The sequence below is a fragment of the Protopterus annectens genome, chromosome 10.part0 (assembly GCF_019279795.1).
Source record: "Protopterus annectens isolate FY-2018-M chromosome 10.part0, PAN1.0, whole genome shotgun sequence".
Lineage (NCBI taxonomy): Eukaryota > Metazoa > Chordata > Ceratodontiformes > Protopteridae > Protopterus > Protopterus annectens.
In genome coordinates this window covers 1,355,166,207-1,355,185,843 of record NC_056744.1, presented here as the reverse complement: position 1 = coordinate 1,355,185,843, position 19,637 = coordinate 1,355,166,207, and the positions used below count along the sequence as shown (strand labels likewise).

The window sequence follows — 19,637 nt, the reverse complement described above, 5'->3', positions numbered from 1 at the left end:
CCGATTCGGCTTTTGCGGGAATAAAGTAGACCCGACCTACACACCTACACTGTCACTGTGTTATAACTACTACATTTTGGAGAGACAGGTATGTAGCACAGACAGTACACCCTATATGTAACAGGCCCCCCATGCATGTGAAGCACACATCTGCTGTCACAAACATCATGTTCAGGTTACACCATGGAATGCAGAACATAACAATCATGGCTGTTGTCAGACAAATGTATGTACTGGACACAGGAAATGTGAAGATGGGTCATCCACACCACCACAGCTTGTAGATGTGATAGCTCCCATCACAATTGTGACACTTATTAAAGGTATCAGACCTTCTCACAGATTAGGGATGGATGAGTACACTGCATGAGGCCATTGTCCTTGTTAGCCTGTTACACAAATATGGACTTATGGAGTCATGCACCTATAGTGCTATACCTTGCTGAGGACATGTTTCTTCTGGAAAGACCATCTATCCTATCTTGTGACATCTATGGCTGTCTTGCTGCTTTGTGTCCATAGGTGTTCCCAACAGTATCCTGAAGCAGAAACATAAACAGCTCTGTGACACACATTTCTTTGTGTAAGTAGACAGCCATTACAACATCATACAACATAAGGTACATGCAATTATATGGCTTACTCATTACAGATGTCAGAATACAGTATGTTTCAGGAACCACTGCAAGTGGCATGACTAAACAAAGCATTATACAGGTACATGTTAATTTATGTAGTCACCCTGTGCATCAGACACATAACTTCATTTCCCTGCATCAATGATGAGAATGACAGGGATGTGGCACAGGTATCATCACTTGCACAGGGTGTTGTATGAAGGTGCAGGAGGCCTAGGCTGACCCAAAAGGTTGACAGCATGTTTGTGAGTCTGGAAGGTAAGCAGGCTAGGTGGACCATGGAAATGTTCTGTGTGTGTCTGTAGATAACCTGCATTTGACAGTGGTGTGTGAGTGTACACAGTCAAGATAAGTACTACCCCTACATGTGTGTATGTTGGGCAGCTTTGAACTGTGCATGGTAGAGTTGACAGTTCACCATCTCGGGGTCTGAACACGGGAAATGGCTCTGCAAGGAGTTGCACTGGCACCTCCATGCTCAAGATCAGAAGTGGTGCTAGTACCTGATGGTGACTGCTGTCTGCTGGTACAGTGTCTTCCACAGGAGCAGCCAGGAACAAAATACCATGGCCTGCCACATCTTGGTGTGGACAGCACACTCCCCTCTGTAGTGCTGGATGTACTACCACTACAGGAGCATGATTGTGCATGGCCATGTGGACTGTCAGCAGATGGGGTTGCTGACCTATGTCCATGAGGCTGACACTAAACTCCAAGCACATGGTCCACCACAGGCACTGTGCATTCCAAGACAGACACTGTCTCAGACCACCTTCTCTCCACTGCATCAGTGAACTGAACCAGGGTGTCACCAATGAAGTGCCGGCAGTCAGGGATGTCAGACTTTGCTGCATCCATAATCCTGAGCATACATCTGGAGTTTCTTTCAGAATGTGCCTGTGCGTCCATGACAGCCTGAAACATATGCTGAGTGAATCATGATGAGACACCTGCAACAGGTGGTGGAAGGACAGCAGGCCTCCTACGAGCACCCCTATCAGTCCGGCTTTGTGAAACCTCACCAGCTTTCTGGCTATGGCCAGTGTCTACACTCACTGCAGCCATAGTTGCCACATTTTCCTGTTCAATGTCCCCACCCTCTGACTGTCTAATATCTGTGGCCTCAGGGGACTGGGTATGTGTAGGCATACAGACTGTGTGCAGTGACAATGAAAGCAGAAAAGTGATGCCAACTTCTGGGACATATTCAGCCCCTGATATCCCCACCTATGCCTCACTGTGGCCTCCATCATCATCAGAGTCTGAAGAGACACTGACATCACGTTGAGTAGGGAACAGAGACCAACCCCCCAGTCATCTGTGGTAACAGAGGAGAAAGCAATACATTAATAACTACACTATTATGCTCTGCAGTACTATGTTACAATAAATGTATAGATCTATACACTATTGACACTATTACAGACCTGTTGAAAACCCAACCTCATATAGTAGGACAAAGGACATTACTATCCTCAGAAACAGCTGCAGTTACTTGTAAATAAAAGCTCTGTACACAACAATCTCATCAGCAAAAATGAGGTGCACTTTTGACATTTCTGAAGGCTCTGCACAGTTGACACATATGGCAATCTGCAATGTCTTTTCAATATTGTTGCATCTATCAGTATGGTGACACTTACAAGATATACATATGACTGTCATAAAAGATCTGTGCAGTTGCCAATCATGCTGACAGTACAGCACTGCAAGTAGCAGGCCTGGGTTGACACTTTAGGAATTGCATTTCTGTAAACCTACAGCTATAACAAAACAGTGTTGTACTGACCAGGAGCAGGACCATGGCCTTATCCAATACCTGAAAGACCTGAGTAAAGTAGAGGGAGAGGTAATGTTAGTACCACTGCATGTTGCAACACAACAAGGTACGTACTATGTCCATATAGCTCAGATTTACAGTAGCTACTATGTTAATTATTATATCGGTCAACATCTAAGCAGGAGAGTCAAACTGCAGTTACATCCTTTCTCCACAAAGAAGACAGACCTGACACCCACATAAAAGTATGTATGTATACCCTGACACACTAAATGCTACAGTATTGCAATGGTGATCAGACTAAGCTTACCTGCATGCTCCTCTGCCATGGAAACTGTGGCACCCACATCCACAATGTATAGTGTTATCGATGCCTAGGAGCTGTAGTGTGTGCCTAGGTTTCCCAGGAATTCCTCAATGCTTGAGTGGTTGTTCCAATGCAGGCCCTCCACCAGTGATGCCATGATCCCTGGCTACATCTGCTGCTCTTCGGTGTGCAGCATTGATCATGTCCATTGCACGGTGTTGAACCTGCTCATATGTCCTTCTCTGATTACCTGTAGCATTCACATCAAGGACAAGGTCAGCCCACACTGTTGCCCACTGTTCCCTGTTTTGCCTTCCCCTGGACAGAAGGAGTTCAGGGTGTTGCCGGAGGCCTTCAAGTGTAATCTCATTCTCTGCATCCATGAAAGGTGAATAGCATCATGGATACGTGTCCTGCAAGACAAAAGAATGGGAACACATCAGGATCACATACATGGAAGTACACTATGTAGAGATACAGCAAGAACATAATGGTTACCAGTATACACTGCTTGCTCAGACATGTCATATTCGACAGTGTGCAAACATACTAAGTGTGTGAATACAACTAAGATACTAGCGATAGTCAACTATTCTTGTGTGTACTATGACAGATACTACTGTATGATCATACACCCAACACTGGAGTCTATTGTAGTTTTTTCTCTAGGGGCAACCCCCCCCAATAATATGTTAAAACAACAGTGCCAAACAAATAGCAGTGTGCTATTACAACCACTATACAAGTACAGTCCCAATAGACCAGTGTGCCACACTGACAAAAAACATTCCACCCTTGATGCATTGTTCATCCTCTGTAGGTGTAAGAAATTTGGATATCAATGACATGTCATTATCACAGTTCTAAGAAAGGCTTAATGCTGTAATCACTATTCCCTGTAAGTAAATTCACACATCTGCATCCAGTTGTAAATAAAAAGGATACATACATGCTGGAGTACAAAATCTTCTGTTGATATGTGGTGATATTTTAAGTTTTTGCAAATGCATGTTCTGTGTGCAGAAAGTCTCATACAGAATGGTTCCCCATAGCCAGCATGTTTGCCTTTTAACATTCTTCTGATTAGCAGGTGATTGCTTCTTAACTCTTAATCTGTGGTTCCAAAATACTAATTGCAGGCAACACAGCTGATATACAGTATTATCAGCCAATAACATGCAACCACTGTATAAGATATAAGGCCTCCATATAGATTATAAGACCTTTCTGATATGTTGTGCTGGACATTACTGCAGTGAGGAGAGTACATCATCACAGAGGGTAGGTCTGTAGCAGCTACTGTTACATGGAGATGTGTGTGGTACAGGCTGCAACTGCTGCTGCAGGCAATAGGCCTAGGCAGAGAGTGTGAACTCTTTGGAGGATAACATGCTGTAGGAGTAACTGTGACAGCTGTGATAAACTTGTAGTAGAGGCAGAGCCATTGTGAGGGTAGCCATTCTACTCCAATTAAGGCATGTGTTTAAGGTAAGTATGTTATGCAACAGTATCATTAACAGAGTACTAGGTTACATGTTTGTTGTGTCCTTCAGCAACATAGGGAATAAGTATAACATTATGTCCACCATTTGGACAACTGTCAGGCCATGTGTTACAGTCTGTTACTCATTTGGAATGTGTATAATTGCAGTCCTTGTTACAAGCAGGGGCTTCATATGTGTATGTTAGGTGTGCAGCTGTGCTAATTTGCACTGTGAGTTTGCAAGGATTTTGTACTGCACTCGGATAGTAGTCGGCTTCATTTGTAGTAGCTGAGTTAAAATCCTCTGTGAATGCATATTAATGCATGACGTGACACTTTATGCATTTATAGTTTTGCTATAGGAGTATGTAAAGTGTGTTCCCATTTGCAGGCCTGTGACTTCCATCAGTGACAAGCAGACATTTAATTTGTAATGAATTGTATCATTAAAGAGTGCATGACTCAGTGATTAATTGGCGGCTTTACAATAATGTTTAAATGCTACACACTGCTGGATTTGAACCCAGGACTATGTGTGGTAAAATATACTGCTTATATCACCCCATAAGCCTGACTAGCTTGGTCTGCAAAGCTATGGAAAGGATCATCATGGACCTCATAGATAAAGATATTGGGGATCTACAGACACTGGATCCTACCCAGTTCGGCTTTGTTAAGGGCTGATCCTGCCTCTTAAACCTGGTTTATTTCTTTGAAACAGTCATCAAGACCATTGACGAGGGGAAGGTGGTCCACACAGCCTACCTAGACCTCGCAAAAGCCTTCGATACAATACCCCACTCGGGCATTATAGATAAGCTCACCAGCTTAAATATAAACCCCTATGTTACTAGATGGATTGCAAACTGGCTCAAGGACAGAACCCACATGGTTAGAATTGCTGCAGCCATGTCAGACTCCAAACCAGTTACAAGTGGTGTCCCACGAGGCTCAGTCCTGGGACCACTCTTGTTCGGTATATATTTCTCGGAGGTACAGGCCAACACGGAAGGACTGTGGCTGACCAAGTCTGCAGATGACTGCAAACTGGGCGCCATAATTGACTCTCCAGCTGACACAAGCATCATCCAAAAGGGCGTCATAGAAACAGACAACTGGTGCCAGAGCCATGGCCTCAAGCTAAATGCCAAAAAGTGTATAGTCATCCCCTTTGGCAAAAACAAAGTGCCCACAAATTACCACATAGGTGGTAATCCATTAAGTACAGAAGAAGTAATTAGGGACCTGGGGACCCAAGTTGATAGCAATCTCTAATTTGACAACCACGTGGCCAAAGTGGTTAGAAAAATATTTTATATAGCCCACCTAATCATGAAGGGATTCACATCTAGATCAGGGGAGGTCATCGTGCCTCTTTATTCATCCCTCATCAGGCCCATAATTGAGTACAATGCCCCTTTAGGGATGTACCTTACCAGACACCTGCAGCAACTGTAAAGACCCCAAAAGTACCTCACCAAGAGGATCAAAGGGCTCAAACAGATGCCATATGCTGCCCGGTTAAAGAAACTCCAGCTCTACTCAGTGGCATACCGCCTGCTCAGAGGCGATCTGTGCCTGATGTATAAAGCCATGTCCAACCCGGAATTAATGGACATGCTGCACCTCAGAAAATCCAAATCCCATCGAGCTGCGCTCGAGACTTGAACCTCAGCACTGAAATAAATAGGACATGCTGGAGGGACAGATTCATAACCCAGAGGCTCCCTTCACTCTGAAATAAAATCCCAGTCCAGGTTAGGCAGAGTCCCTCATTGACTCTCTTCAAGAGGAATCTTGATGAGTGGATGGGAGATCGTAGGTTTACCCCGGGTATCACTTCTCTGTCACTGTTAGACAGAGGCACAGTATACTAACCTCGATAAAGGGCATAGCAAAATAAATTTAAAATGGGTGGCGAAAGCCAAACACATTCTGGCTAGGCTTATAAATGCCCTAGGGCAGATAGCCTAGTATGAGCATATGAACCTAACCTATGAACCTATGAGCTACTGACTCACTGTTTATTTGCAAGACATAAGTTCACACATACAGGCTGTGACATACTTTTTTACAGCCATCATTATGGGCATGGCTTTATATGGATGTATTTCTACACCAAGGTCCCTGTTGTACTTGTATTTTGCCAGTTATTCCTTAGCAGGTGTACTTGTAAATGTTGCTGATAAAAGGGAACATTTACCTGGTATTAGAGACCTAATTTACATCCATTCTTGTGTGGTTGGCATTGTAGTAATGCACTCTTGCACTAGACTGCAAGGTGCAATCCCAATTTTTGCATTACTCTTTAAGCAAGTTTGTTCTATGTGTCATGATACCCAGCTCCACTGAAACCTGCTTAATGACTGTAACCTGCAATTACTATGTTTTGCCTAAACCACCTGTTTTAGCTAACAGCTGTGTGGCATGCCAGGTTAATACAGGTGCAATGGTCATGGGTTCAAAGTAGGGGACAGGTGTTTATTTTGTACATGTTTATTATTTAAAACACATATATCAATATAGCTCTGTTTAGCTGAGCTTAGCAAAGCTGAGCAATGCAGCACATTGCGCAGCGTCTCTCTAAAAAATATAAAGAAAAATTGGGAGATAGGAAAGTGGTGAAATTGGATGCAAGCGAGGGAAAAACATAATGAAAGGCAGGCTGGAATGTGTAGGAAGGGTATAGGAAAGAACAATAGCTATCCATTTCTTGTACAGCAACAACTGTACACTTTGACAGAATTTTTAGGTGACTTTAGACTCTAACCCCCAGAGAGAGGGGTGAGGACAACATAATTGTATTGCTAAGCCAATTGGACCAAATTATGTGTGTCCAGTAGACACGTGTGCGGAACGGAGAGCTATGTATGGGACAACTTTTTTTTTGGGGGGGGCAGGTGCCCTTTTTTTTAAGGTGAGAGTGGAATACTGGGAGATGTACATGGGTACATGTGCGCAAGTTAAGTTGAGTAGGTGAGGAAAGCTTTTGGGGACAGACAGACAAGACAGACAAGACAGCAAACAGGAGGGGTGTGTGACACAAGAGGGAGGTAAACATCTTGGATGGGGAGGGTGCTGTGGAATCTCAGTCCCTTGTGCCTCCACAAGGTAGCAGTATGACTCACATCCCCACCCATGGGACTGTTGACACTGCTCTGTCAGTGCCTTGAGGGTGGCAGTGGTTGAGGCTGGGCTCTGGGGTGAGCCTGCCCCACCAGGGTGGCCAGCATGCTCACCATCTGGCACAGACATTGCCCAAACCCACAGAAGATGGTTCTGAGCACCAAACCTGGCAGTTCATCATGGGTGACAACTCCCACTCCATCACCATTATCAGAGGGGGGCCCAGTCCCATCCCATGGGGCGCTACTACCCAACACCCACAGGTAGTGCAGGGGCAGAAGAGGGGGCACCATCAGACTGGGTTCCAGACATGCTGGGACCTGGTGCCATGGCTGGAAGAGGCAAGGTAGGCAGATAATGAGGAACCAGCCAACATTGATGCACTATATTAAAGTAGTTATAACAATAAGTTAAAGTTAATATTAACTGAGCCAATGTTAGTATTAACAGAATGGAACATAATAATATTTATTAATCCAAATACATATTAAGGTATATTATGTGTAACAGAACATTAAGTAACATAACAGTAAGTATGTTAACAGCAAAGAAGTATGAATTAAACCATATAGCCAGTAAAACAGTTAGTGTAAAAAATATGTTAATATTAAATCATAATAATAAATAACAATAATAAATTAAAGAAAATAAGGGGTGGGGAGAGAGCGAGAAAAATGTAACATTAGTTACCTCGCAGATAATATTACTACACAGAGTACAACTACAAACTTCTTACAGGTATGCAGTGTCAGTTGAGAGTATAGTGACTACAAGTCTTCTATAGCTGATGTAGCACATGCTGTACATACCTCTCAAGCTGTTAGCATGGGACAGTATGGACCCAGCAGTAACAAATACAGGTACAGAACTACACAGAACAGTTTCACATAATGTGGACTTATACAACTACCAATGTTTGTTATGTAAATGGATTTGAAAATATATAGCATTCCAGGTAATCATTTATGTGGTAATCATGGAACAGACAGATTAGGCAGCTGTAATTACATTATGAAAAATTCTGACAGTTGAGAGGCACGTTTGTGTACATTAAGTAAACTACACAAGTGTCATGCCTTAGTTGGCAGGCATGGGTGTAGAACCCAATAGCTGTGACTGCAGTGGACATCTGCAAATAACAATTAACTGCAGTAACTTAGAACAGACATGCAATGATTACAGCCCTATAGCAAATATTAAGACAGATTTATATAGGATACCACAATGCTGCATAACACTTTACTGGTATTGCTGGTAATTATCTGTGAAATCTACACATCTGCTCATAAAGTGGGATACCTTAGCCATACATCTTTTGCTCCTGAAGAGGAAGAAAATGTGAGCATTATGTGGCTTACATTGGCCTGGAGACAATCTTGACCTGTACTATTACTTGAAAAAAAAAACAATTTATAGGACATTCCTTTTGCAGTGTAGAGCTATTACAGTTTTACATTTGACTGCAGTGACAGTAGAACACACATGCAATGAATACAGCCATATTATTAAGACAGATTTATTTAGGAAACCACAATGCTGCTGCTGCTTAACACTTTATTGGTATTGCTGATAATTCCCTTGTTTATTGCAATACAGTTGTTATTGTTCATTTATTGCACTATAGTTTTAATTGTCCATTTATTGCACTACAGTTTTTATTGTTTATTCTTTATTGCAGTACATTTTTTATTTGTTATTGCTTATTGCACTGTGTATTATAATATATCCATACTTACCACACTCATGGCACAACGTGACCAGGCACCCTGCATGGACTGAATATTGTAAGTCCTCTCAGCTGCAGTTGTTGGAGAGAAGCACACCATTATGCATACCAGATTTGCACACATTCAGCTTGCATTTGGTTAAACAGTGGAAAAAAATACTTCCATATTTGTTGGCATACCCAGCCCTAGCCTGTTGTACACAGGTGTCCAACGTTCCCCTCTTTATCTGCTTCAGATTATCATAGTGGTGAGAACACTGCTCACTAGTGCAGACAATACCAGTAACATTGGTAAGATCCCTGCCCAACTGATCCCAGGCCTCAGCCTTACACTCCGAGACCTAGTAACTGCCCTGCAGCAGCCTAGGTTCATAATTCTGTATATGGAGCCCAACAAAAACCCTGGACTCCTGCACTCAGTGTCTGAAAGTGTGCACTCTCTCTAACACCACCTGGCATATCCACAGATAAGTAGACTCCAACAAATTATGCAGAATTCCCACCTACTAGCCTTAATATAGGCTGTTTTCCTGCCCTTACACATGATTCAGCAAAGTTCAAAAAAGCACTGTGTTGCTTAGCATCATGCAAACCAGCTAAGTGAAGCTGAGCAGTGCAAAAACTCACAGAGCCATGATTTTAGCGAAGCTTAGGAGTGAGCAAACAGTATTACTATTGACCACATTTAAGCCGTGCTTAGCACCACGCAGCCCTCCCATATGTAAAATATTGATTTTAATTTAAAAGACAGTTTACATTACATTCAACAAACGATATGTATGCTAGGGACTTGAACCCAGGATCTATGGAACTGTAGGCCATCACTCTACACATTTAACTGCTTGGACAGTATATAAAGTAGTATACCTTCACATACACTACTAAGTAATTGCAGCGCACCATGCAAATGGGCTTAAATGGGTTTGCACATATACAGAAATAAATAATTAATTACATCTGGTTTCTATTTTTAGCTGTCAGACAGGTATCTAATGTGTATATGTAAGTGCAGCTTTGCATTGCTGTGCTCTGCACCATGGTGCATAAATAGACATTAAAAAAATAAATAAAACAAACAGTTATCATAATTCATTACATCTGGTTTCTATTTTTAGATGTCTAGCAGGTGTTTATGTATAAGTATGGTCTGCATTGCTGCACTCTGTGCCGCGCTGCTCAGACATTAAAAACAATAAATAAATAACAAAATCACAATTTATAAATTTAAAACACAAGCTATTAATACACAGCACATTTCAATAGTAGCACAGAACATTGCAGGGAGCCTCACTATGTACATAACATCTGGACAGCCTCTACACTTCTGTGTGCATGGATTCCATATCTCTGTTACTATGGTCTCCCTAGGAAGCGCACAATGATTAATGTGCATGGTGCTCTACTGAGGGGGAACCATGGCTGCGTACATGAGTACATTCCATGTAGGCTGTACAAGGAGCCTACATGGATTTTATTAAATGCTGGGGAGGTTTTAGAAAAAAAAAAAGAAGATAAAAAAGATTTTCAAATAATTCAATAAAACCTTCAAAGATATGAATCTATGAATATTGGAAAGGCAGATTACTTGTAGGAAATAAATGAGCTTTTAAAAAAGTTAAGGCAAATTTTGTGGCAAATTTGGATGGTTTAACGTATGAATATATTAGAAACATGAACTATGGCAAAAGGAAATTTCTGTAAAAAATTTAAATGAATGGTTAGAAAAGGGAGGCATAAAAAGAGAAATGTTTGAAGGAGCTGTGAAACTGATTTAGAAAAAAGGGAAAAATTCTGATATTAGAAACTTTAAACAAACTGCATTAAATGATACAGACTCTATTTTTTATGAAAAGCCTAAAAAACAGTTTGAGAAAGCATAACAAGAGGTAATGATGTTGTCACTCTATGGTATTACATGTAAAAATAGTAAAACAAGTAGTGGATAATACACTATATGGAAATGATGATGATGTAAAAGTCATGGTGGTAGATATTAAGTGTTTGTTAATACAGGGCATGAAAGCTTGTACAATATTATAGAATAGTATGGATTAAGAGTTAAGTTTATAAATGCTATTAAATATGCATATCAAAATAATAATGTTGTTTCAGAAGTGAATGGTTTGTTCAGTAAAGAAATAGAACTGAAATGTGGAATGAGGCAGGGTACCCTATGGGCAGTGTGTTTGAAAAATGTATAAATGTTGGAATTAAATTACAATATATAGTGAAAGATGCTGAACATACAATGCAAGGGTGTGTAAGTATTTCATTTTTTATCATATGCAGATGATATTCCTGACAATTATTTAAAGGCCTGACTCACATTGGAATGGCCCTTACAGCTTGATGTGCCCATTTGTGTTTCAGGAGCAAGCTAGCTACTATGAGGCTGTACATCATTATCAGCTAATTTGCATATTTCTTAAATCATAGGCATGACTGTGAAGTGTAGATCAGCTTATTACCCTACTGCTCATGTAGGCAGTGGAATTCCCCATCCGTTCTCTCTCCCTCTCTCTCTCTCTCTCTCACACACACACACACACACACACACACACACGCACACACACACACACACACACAGTCCCTGTACCTGTCCCTACCCTCATGTGGTTCCCCCATCCCCCTAGTATATCCTGACCCTCTTCATAGGTTCATCGGTTCATAGGCAGGTACTAGGCTATCGGCTCAAGAGCCTATGTAAGCCTAGCTAACAAGGTTCCCTGGCTTACGCCACCCAAGAAAGTTATTTTCCTGTGCCACTGCCGAGCAGAGACACAGAAGTGACCCACTCATCAAGATTTTTCTTGAAGAGTGCTAATGAAGAAGTTTGCTTGATATAGATGGGTAGCCTGTTCCAGAGTATGGGAAGTCTCTGGGACAGAAATCTATCCCCCCAGCATGTCATGTACAATGTGGTAACAAGGTTTAGGTCCCTAGAGTGTGTACCTCGGAGGGATTGGGATTTTTTTAGGTGTAACAATGAACCACAAAAAAATAGAGATGCAGGCAAAATAAAGAAGACTTGTAACCAAAAATAAATTTTGCCTAAGACACCACGAAGGAAACTCACAATCCACCAGAACTCCGTTTATTGTAGGGACAGTAAAAATAACGCTGGAAATCCAAAATACGTTTTCGATACACAATCTTCATCAGAAAAGACTAAAACACTCAGATTAACATCACTTCTGGTTATATACCCTACCCTGTTAACTATCCACCACCAGTAATGACCAATTAGTGTAAGTAGTGTCAATTAGTAAAAAAACAGTTTGTGATTTGTTCTATTAACTTGACAAACAATGTTTGTAAAATTTTTCCAAACAGACTTAAAAATGAATAACTAAGTATATATATAAAACTAAAATATAAACATATTTTGTTTAAAAAAACATATTTGGTAATGTTAATTACCACATTAAAACCACTCAGTTTTAAAAAAGCCTATTTAACTTGTTTGTTCTAAAATGTGTATGATGTGCAATGCATGGAAAATAGTGACATCTAGTGGCATTATGGTGTGAATACAACAGCATTACAATTTTGCTGATCTGAGTTTTAACACTGGCTTAATAGACAAATAGTCATTCAAACCTGGAAATTTATTACTGTCTAATACTATCTGCCAGTATAACTCTTTGTATTCCCATTTGTCTTCCCATAAACCACCCCTTATATCCTTAGGTACAGAGTCCAACACAAAGAAAGAAAATTCTGCTTGTGGGCAGGAAGCTTGATGTCTAAACAAAGCATTTTTCATATTTTGTTTTTTGATTTCATATAGATGTTCATAAATGCGACATCTCAGCTTCCTTTCTGTTTTTCCCACATAAAACGAGGTACAAAAATTACAAGTTGCAAGGTATACAATGATAATGCTGTTGCAATTTTATGTACCTCTGCTAGTAAGTGTTCTGTTCCTAGCTTCCAAAAAAATCTCCTTTCTGTTTTTTATCCTGGGGCATTGAGAACAAAAGCCACATTTATATGTACCCACCCCCCGTGGGCCAGTATTCTTGACTTTGGGACTTCCAAACTCAAAGATTTGTTTCAAATTTGTATCCTTGCGATAAATAAATTTTAAAGGACTCTTGTGGTCAAAAGGTAGGTCTGAAATTTGAACAAATCTTGACCATTCCTTGGATATCACTTCCCTAATAGGTGCTGAATCACCTGTGTAATCAAGTATATATGCTGTGTCATATGAAATAGTTTTTTTAGTGCCTGAATCATTGGTCAGAGTAGAAATACTCTGTCCTAAGATAGGGGCAAATCTTTTGTGCCTTTCTTGAACCACTTCAGATAAGGCCCCATCAAGTAGGGATCTTGGATAGCCCCTATCCACCAACATACTACACACATTCCTACATTCATTTAAAAATTCTACATCGTCTGAAGTCATTCTACTGACCCTGACAAGTTGTCCCTTAACTAAATTTTTCTTTTGAAAGTAGGGATGTGCACTTTGGTAGTGGAGGTATGAATTAGAAAAGGTTTTCTTACGGTGTATGCTTGAGGAAAACCCCTTAGCCTGCTTTTTAAGTATAATCTCCAAGTAAACACACTGTTCTGCATTTGCCTCAAATGTAAAATCCAAAAAGTTGGTAGTGCTTTTCAAGTAATCCAAAAATTCATGGAACCTTTCCATAGTGTCTGTCCTAAATATACATATATCGTCCAGAAATCTCTTGTACAAGGACCGACATTGAGTAAATGGACTATTCAAAATAAATAGTTTCTCCCACCATTTCAAGACAATGTTCGCGTATGTAGGGGCACATTTAGCGCCCATGGCAACACCTTTATTTTGTTTGAAGAATTCCCCCTGAAAGTACATGTAATTATTTTTCAAGATAATTTCCATGAATAAAAGGCAATTAGTAAAATCAAGGTGGGAAAATGTACCTTGGTCTAACATTGCCTTTTCCGACCATAAAAGGCCTGTCTCATGTGGGATAGAACCAAATAAGTCCACTATGTCAAGAGTGATAAAAATAAGGTCTGATGAAAATAATTCTGTTTTAACACACCTTAAAAAATCCCAAGAGTCCTTAAGGACTGTGTCTCCAGTGTATGACAAAGCCTTCAGTTTGTCGTCTACAAATTTGGCTAATGGTGTAGTGATAGACCCCTCGGCCGAAACAATTAGCCTCAGTGGTGGGTCCATGGGGTTCTTATGAACCTTCGGTATACCAAATACCGTAGGAACCCGGGGGTGTTGATTAAATAAAAAGTTATATTGATCCTTGCTAATGGAACCGTCCAACAGTAAATCATCTAACATTAAGTGTATTTTACTTTTGGCTATGTTCACCTCATTGATCGAGGCCTTAGAATATTTACTTGTGTCATGTAAAGATTCTCTCATCTTGGATTCATAACAAATGTTGTCCATGAGGACTGTCCCCCCTCCCTTGTCAGGATGCATCACCCTCAAATTCTCATTCAATTTGATTTCATTAATTGGGATAGAACCAAATAAGTCCACTATGTCAAGAGTGATAAAAATAAGGTCTGATGAAAATAATTCTGTTTTAACACACCTTAAAAAATCCCAAGAGTCCTTAAGGACTGTGTCTCCAGTGTATGACAAAGCCTTCAGTTTGTCGTCTACAAATTTGGCTAATGGTGTAAATATATGTCATAGAAGACAAAGAATACAAATATATGGGTACAGATGTACATTGGTAGCAATCCATGTTTAGCCGGTAAGGGTATTTAGTTGAAAATGGCCTTTGTTCCGAAGATGAAGAATGTTCTGGTACTTAATTTAAAAGCTGCTACTGTAGGAATGCTACATGTCATCTTTATGCAATGTGATATAATCCTGGGATTCTTCTTCACCCTTTGTGCATTTTTTATATGTTCTTTTTGTTCCAAAATGTCTGCCAGTCATTACTCCCTTCCCTCCTCTGTGTAGACATTACTCTTCACAGAACTGTGAGATTAAAACATCTTCCATCCATTATTTTCTCTCTGTGTATACTGATATATGAGCTGTCAAAGGTGGGGATATCACTGAAACAGTCTTACGGAGTATCTGTGTTTATACCCAAAGTGCCACTCTCCATAACAGCTCAGGGGTATGGCCGCAGTGCTAACTCTTGAACTTTTTCTAATGCACAAACCCTTCTAGCTCATTCTATCCAATGGAGCTCTTTCTAATTTGTACTGTAACTCCCAGTGGGCATGGCCTGAGTCTTAAAACCTTATCACCTAACTGTTCTTAAAAAATGAAGTTTATCACCTAACTGTTCAAACAAATGTTCATATCTCTAGATCCATGAATGTTATAAATGTAAATGGCAAACTATTCAGCAGAAAGCAACACTTACAATGATTGCATTCATTCAGTTCTAGGTCTTAAACTGGATTTTGTAAGCCACAAAAATCACAGTAAATATGAATTATGTAATGATACATAAATAGCTTATTATATCTCAATAGCCATTCACGCTGCCAACAGCATTTTCTTCATACAGCTGTGAGCTTTCATATGAGGCTAAGCAGTTCTATCTATGCACTCAATTTTTGATACAGTTAGAGAAATACAAAAATGATTACAATACAAATAAGTAGCATATAAACAATATTCAACCTCCCTTTATCTGCAATAGACAGAAGTCAGATATCAATGCTGTTGTATTTTCCACTGTGTAATCTTTAAGTAGAAATTTTCTAATACCTTGTATGTAGCATGGCTTTGAAATTATTAATCCAGATATGAACAAGCAATACTTGATGACTACAGGTGTCAATAGGATTTAACTGCAGAAACACCTATAGGTGTCACTAGGCTGTAATGAGTCAAACTACACTTTGCTGAGCAGCATGCATATGTCACTACCCAAATGCTGCTAACAAATACTACAATGAAAGACATGACCATTACATTTTAGCCCAGCAGCAAACCTCGCTTCTATGACCACCACCACCTACATCCCCACATACACACATGCACACACGCACACACACACACACACACACACACACACACACACACACACACACACACACACACACACACACACACACACACACACACACACACACACACACACACTGCTGGTCAATCCAAACATATCTTGCTTGTCTAGTACCCAGTTTCCTAAATTGTCCCAAATCATCTTGATTGTAGTCATAATTTCATCATGTGGTACTGAGCTCCTCATATGGGGATTGTTGTGTTCCTAAAACCTCAAGCAACAGGGTTACACAAGCTGTAACATCTAACCTACCTGCTTTTACTAATGTAATAATAAGAATCCAATTATTTTGTTGGTTCTGAACTGATTGTATAAAAATAGGATTTATAAGGGACTTAATCTGTCACATATTGCTTTACTACTCTTTCATTTGTCACACAATATCCAGCAGTATTGCACATTATGGCACTTCGAGGAAGGTGTTAGTACCTGCCAACACTAAAATCAGGATTAATATTGCATTTTAGTGACAATGGGGTAAAGTTATTCTATCATTCCTTCCTAGAGGGCATATAATAGTAGCTGGTATATGTCATGATGCTATCTGAGACTGACAAAGACATGGAGACAGAAAATAAAAACATTGTCACTGTGTTATCCAAGTATTTCTGATTAAAGCATGTTCTCATTCCTGCAAGTAATTCTTGTGAAATTATTAGTGTTTATATAAACAGAGCATTTTATCTTGCCTAACAATTGTAATAAGAACAGAAAGCAAATTGCTGAAGTAACCTCATTGAAGAAACAGAGCAACATTATCCAATTCTGCCCAGTTAAATCATTTGCTTGCAGTAGAAGTTGGACTGAGAGTAATCCACAGTCAGAGTACTCATTACATAAACTGATTAATTTTAACATGATGAAAATGTGTTTAGAGGTACCTTTTATTTTCAGCACACTTCAAGGAAGCTTATTTGATTTAATGTGGTCTGCCATTGCATTTTTAAAACTAAAGGGTATCCGATTAATTAATGTTCTTTTATTAAGTCACACATAAGATGCCTTAAACACATGCCTACACACTCTCTGGACTGGCTCTGTTCTTCTTGTTTTTTAGTAGCACTGCATTCTGTTTCCTGTAAAAATGAATAGATGTGCTAGGTTACAGCAGATTGAAAATCATAAGCATGATTGGTAGTCATGAGAGAAAATATTCTTTTTATGTTTAAAAGTGCTTATAGACCACTTTTTCATTGCAATGCAAATAGCCAGTCAGCATTTCATTTATTTAATATTCCTGTCACTTGCTTTTCTTTTTAGGCAAATAGATGAAACCTTGCAAACAGGACTCCCAGCTGGTACCTACTGCGATGTCATTTCAGGACAGAAGGAGGGAAGTGGCTGCAGTGGAATAAGGGTCACTGTTGTAGGTGATGGAAAAGCTCGTTTCCAGATTAGCAACAGTGCCGAAGATCCATTCATTGCCATTCATGTCGATAACAAATTGTAACTTAGCCCCCAGTGATAAATGTATCCAAACCCATCCATAAAAATGTTGAAACTAAATTATAAACTTCAGGTAAACTAAAAACCTAAATTAGGACATTTTTTATGAAAGATTAAAGGACTATAACATACGTCATAATGCAGCCCTATATAGGTATATTTATTTACCTGTAAAATGTTCCGAATTTATAAATAAAAAGACACTGGCTGTTTCCTCTTTTCCTCTTATGTTAATCTGACCATATATCTCATTTCTCTCTACTTTCACTGGCTTATGTGAGTAATCACAAAACCATCACTTTTGAAATCCCACCCCTTCAATTATTTAAATTTATTGGCCATCCTACAGTATTTCATAGCACCAAAATACAAAAGTAACCACTCCTTTCAGTCCATCTTACTGTTTTAAAAATAGTAACTCTCCACTAAACCTTAACTTTTTAAACAGGTAAAACTCAAGTTACCTACTTTCATATCTAACTTCTCTAGTGCACACTGCAGAGTGCATTCTTTTCAATCTTACCTTTAAGCATCCCTGTTACTAGCACTTTCTCTAATACCTAAAAAGATCATCTCTACTTGACTCCAAGTAGACTTTTCTCTATCTGTTAAACCTAGCACTTGCTCCTACAGTACTTATTACCTTGATACGGCACTCTTATAGATAGCACCCCAAAAGGCAAACCCCATTTCTCGGTCACCCACGTCCCCAGAATCTCTTTTAAAGTTTTTTGTCTAGTCCTTCTAGCATGTCGAGGGATCAGTTGCTAGTGTCCTCTCCTGCTCAGCTGGTGAACCTGGGAATATTGAGGCAATGTTACAATTGCCTCATGTACACTGAACAACCCTCTCCTCCTCCCACAAAACACAAATACATGCGAGAGATGCAACTATACGGCCAAACTGGAGGCTGAGCTCTCTCAACATAGGACTGGCAAGACCAGTCAGGAGGAGAAGGTTACCACACACACTATAGACCCAGTCTCACATAGTACCATCACAACCTCAAATCATACACATAAACACACAAAGACATACTCGCGGCTCTGATCAAAAATCTACCAAAACAGCAGAGGCCACCAAAGCAGACACCCAAACAACCACTACCTCAGAACACAACACCTGCAACACATAGACCTCACAGTCAGAGTGTCAAACAGTCACAGCCCTTAAGGCCAAACACAATGCCAGACACACTAGTCATTGGTGACTCCATAGTCAGACACACTGACGTCCCGCTCACCAGACTGAGTAAGGAGAAGGTCACAGTAAGCTGCCTGTCGGGCGCTAGAATCTGCCACATAACGCAAGCACTCAGGTCTCTCAACAGCAGGTACAAATACGACTCAGTCATTGTCCACGCTGGTGTAAAGCGACCTGAGACGTACCTCCTTGGACTACATGAAAAGAGACATTGAGGAGCTCTCTGATTATGTAGCCCAGGCAGGTATGACCCTGACCTTGAGCAGTATCCTACCTTCACCAAGAATGATGCCACAATACAGAGATAAGATGATCAGCTTTAACAATTGGCTTAAACTCTGGTGTCATTCAAAGGGGATCCAATGTCTGTCTGCCTGGGATGACATGCTGGACAAGCCACGCTGCTTCGCAAGGGACAGCTTGCACCTGTCACCCCTGGGATTCCGGATATTGGCAAAGGCTCTTGCCACCCCCTTTTTTAGGCAAGGCTCAAATTCTAAACCTACCACCCTAGAACACAAAAAAGGAAAAAAACTAAGGGTAATGCTGCTCAATGCCAGAAGTCTAAATCTCAAAATGCACGCACTCGAGGCCCTTCTCAGTATGGAGAACATCGATGTCTGTGCAGTGACAGAAACCTGGTTCAAGGCTCCTGAGAGCACCCCAGCACTATCAGGTTTTACCTCTTATCATGCGTTCCGGCCCCAAAATCCGGACAATACCAAGAAAGGAGGTGGGGTATCCATATTCATCAAAGACACCCACACCTCAAGACTGGTGGCAATGCACGATGCATCGGAGACCATCCAGGTGCAATTAACCATAGGCAAGACTGCTCTACAAATTGTAGCATGTTACAGGCCACCCTCACAAACTCAGGAACCTCACATGGCCTTCCTGAAAACACTAGAAAGGATAAATGTATCACCAAACACC

General features: G+C 40.3%; 1 protein-coding gene across 1 annotated transcript in view; it reads left to right on the top strand.

Annotated features, from left to right (window-relative positions):
• LOC122814277 (alpha-amylase 1-like) overlaps positions 1–17,502 on the top strand; it is a 129,152-nt gene extending 111,650 nt beyond the window's left edge. The window contains exon 9 of the mRNA XM_044086869.1: positions 17,313–17,502. Coding sequence (XP_043942804.1) covers positions 17,313–17,502 — 190 coding nt within the window. The remainder of the gene's footprint in view (positions 1–17,312) is intronic.
• The last annotated feature ends 2,135 nt before the right edge of the window (positions 17,503–19,637 follow it).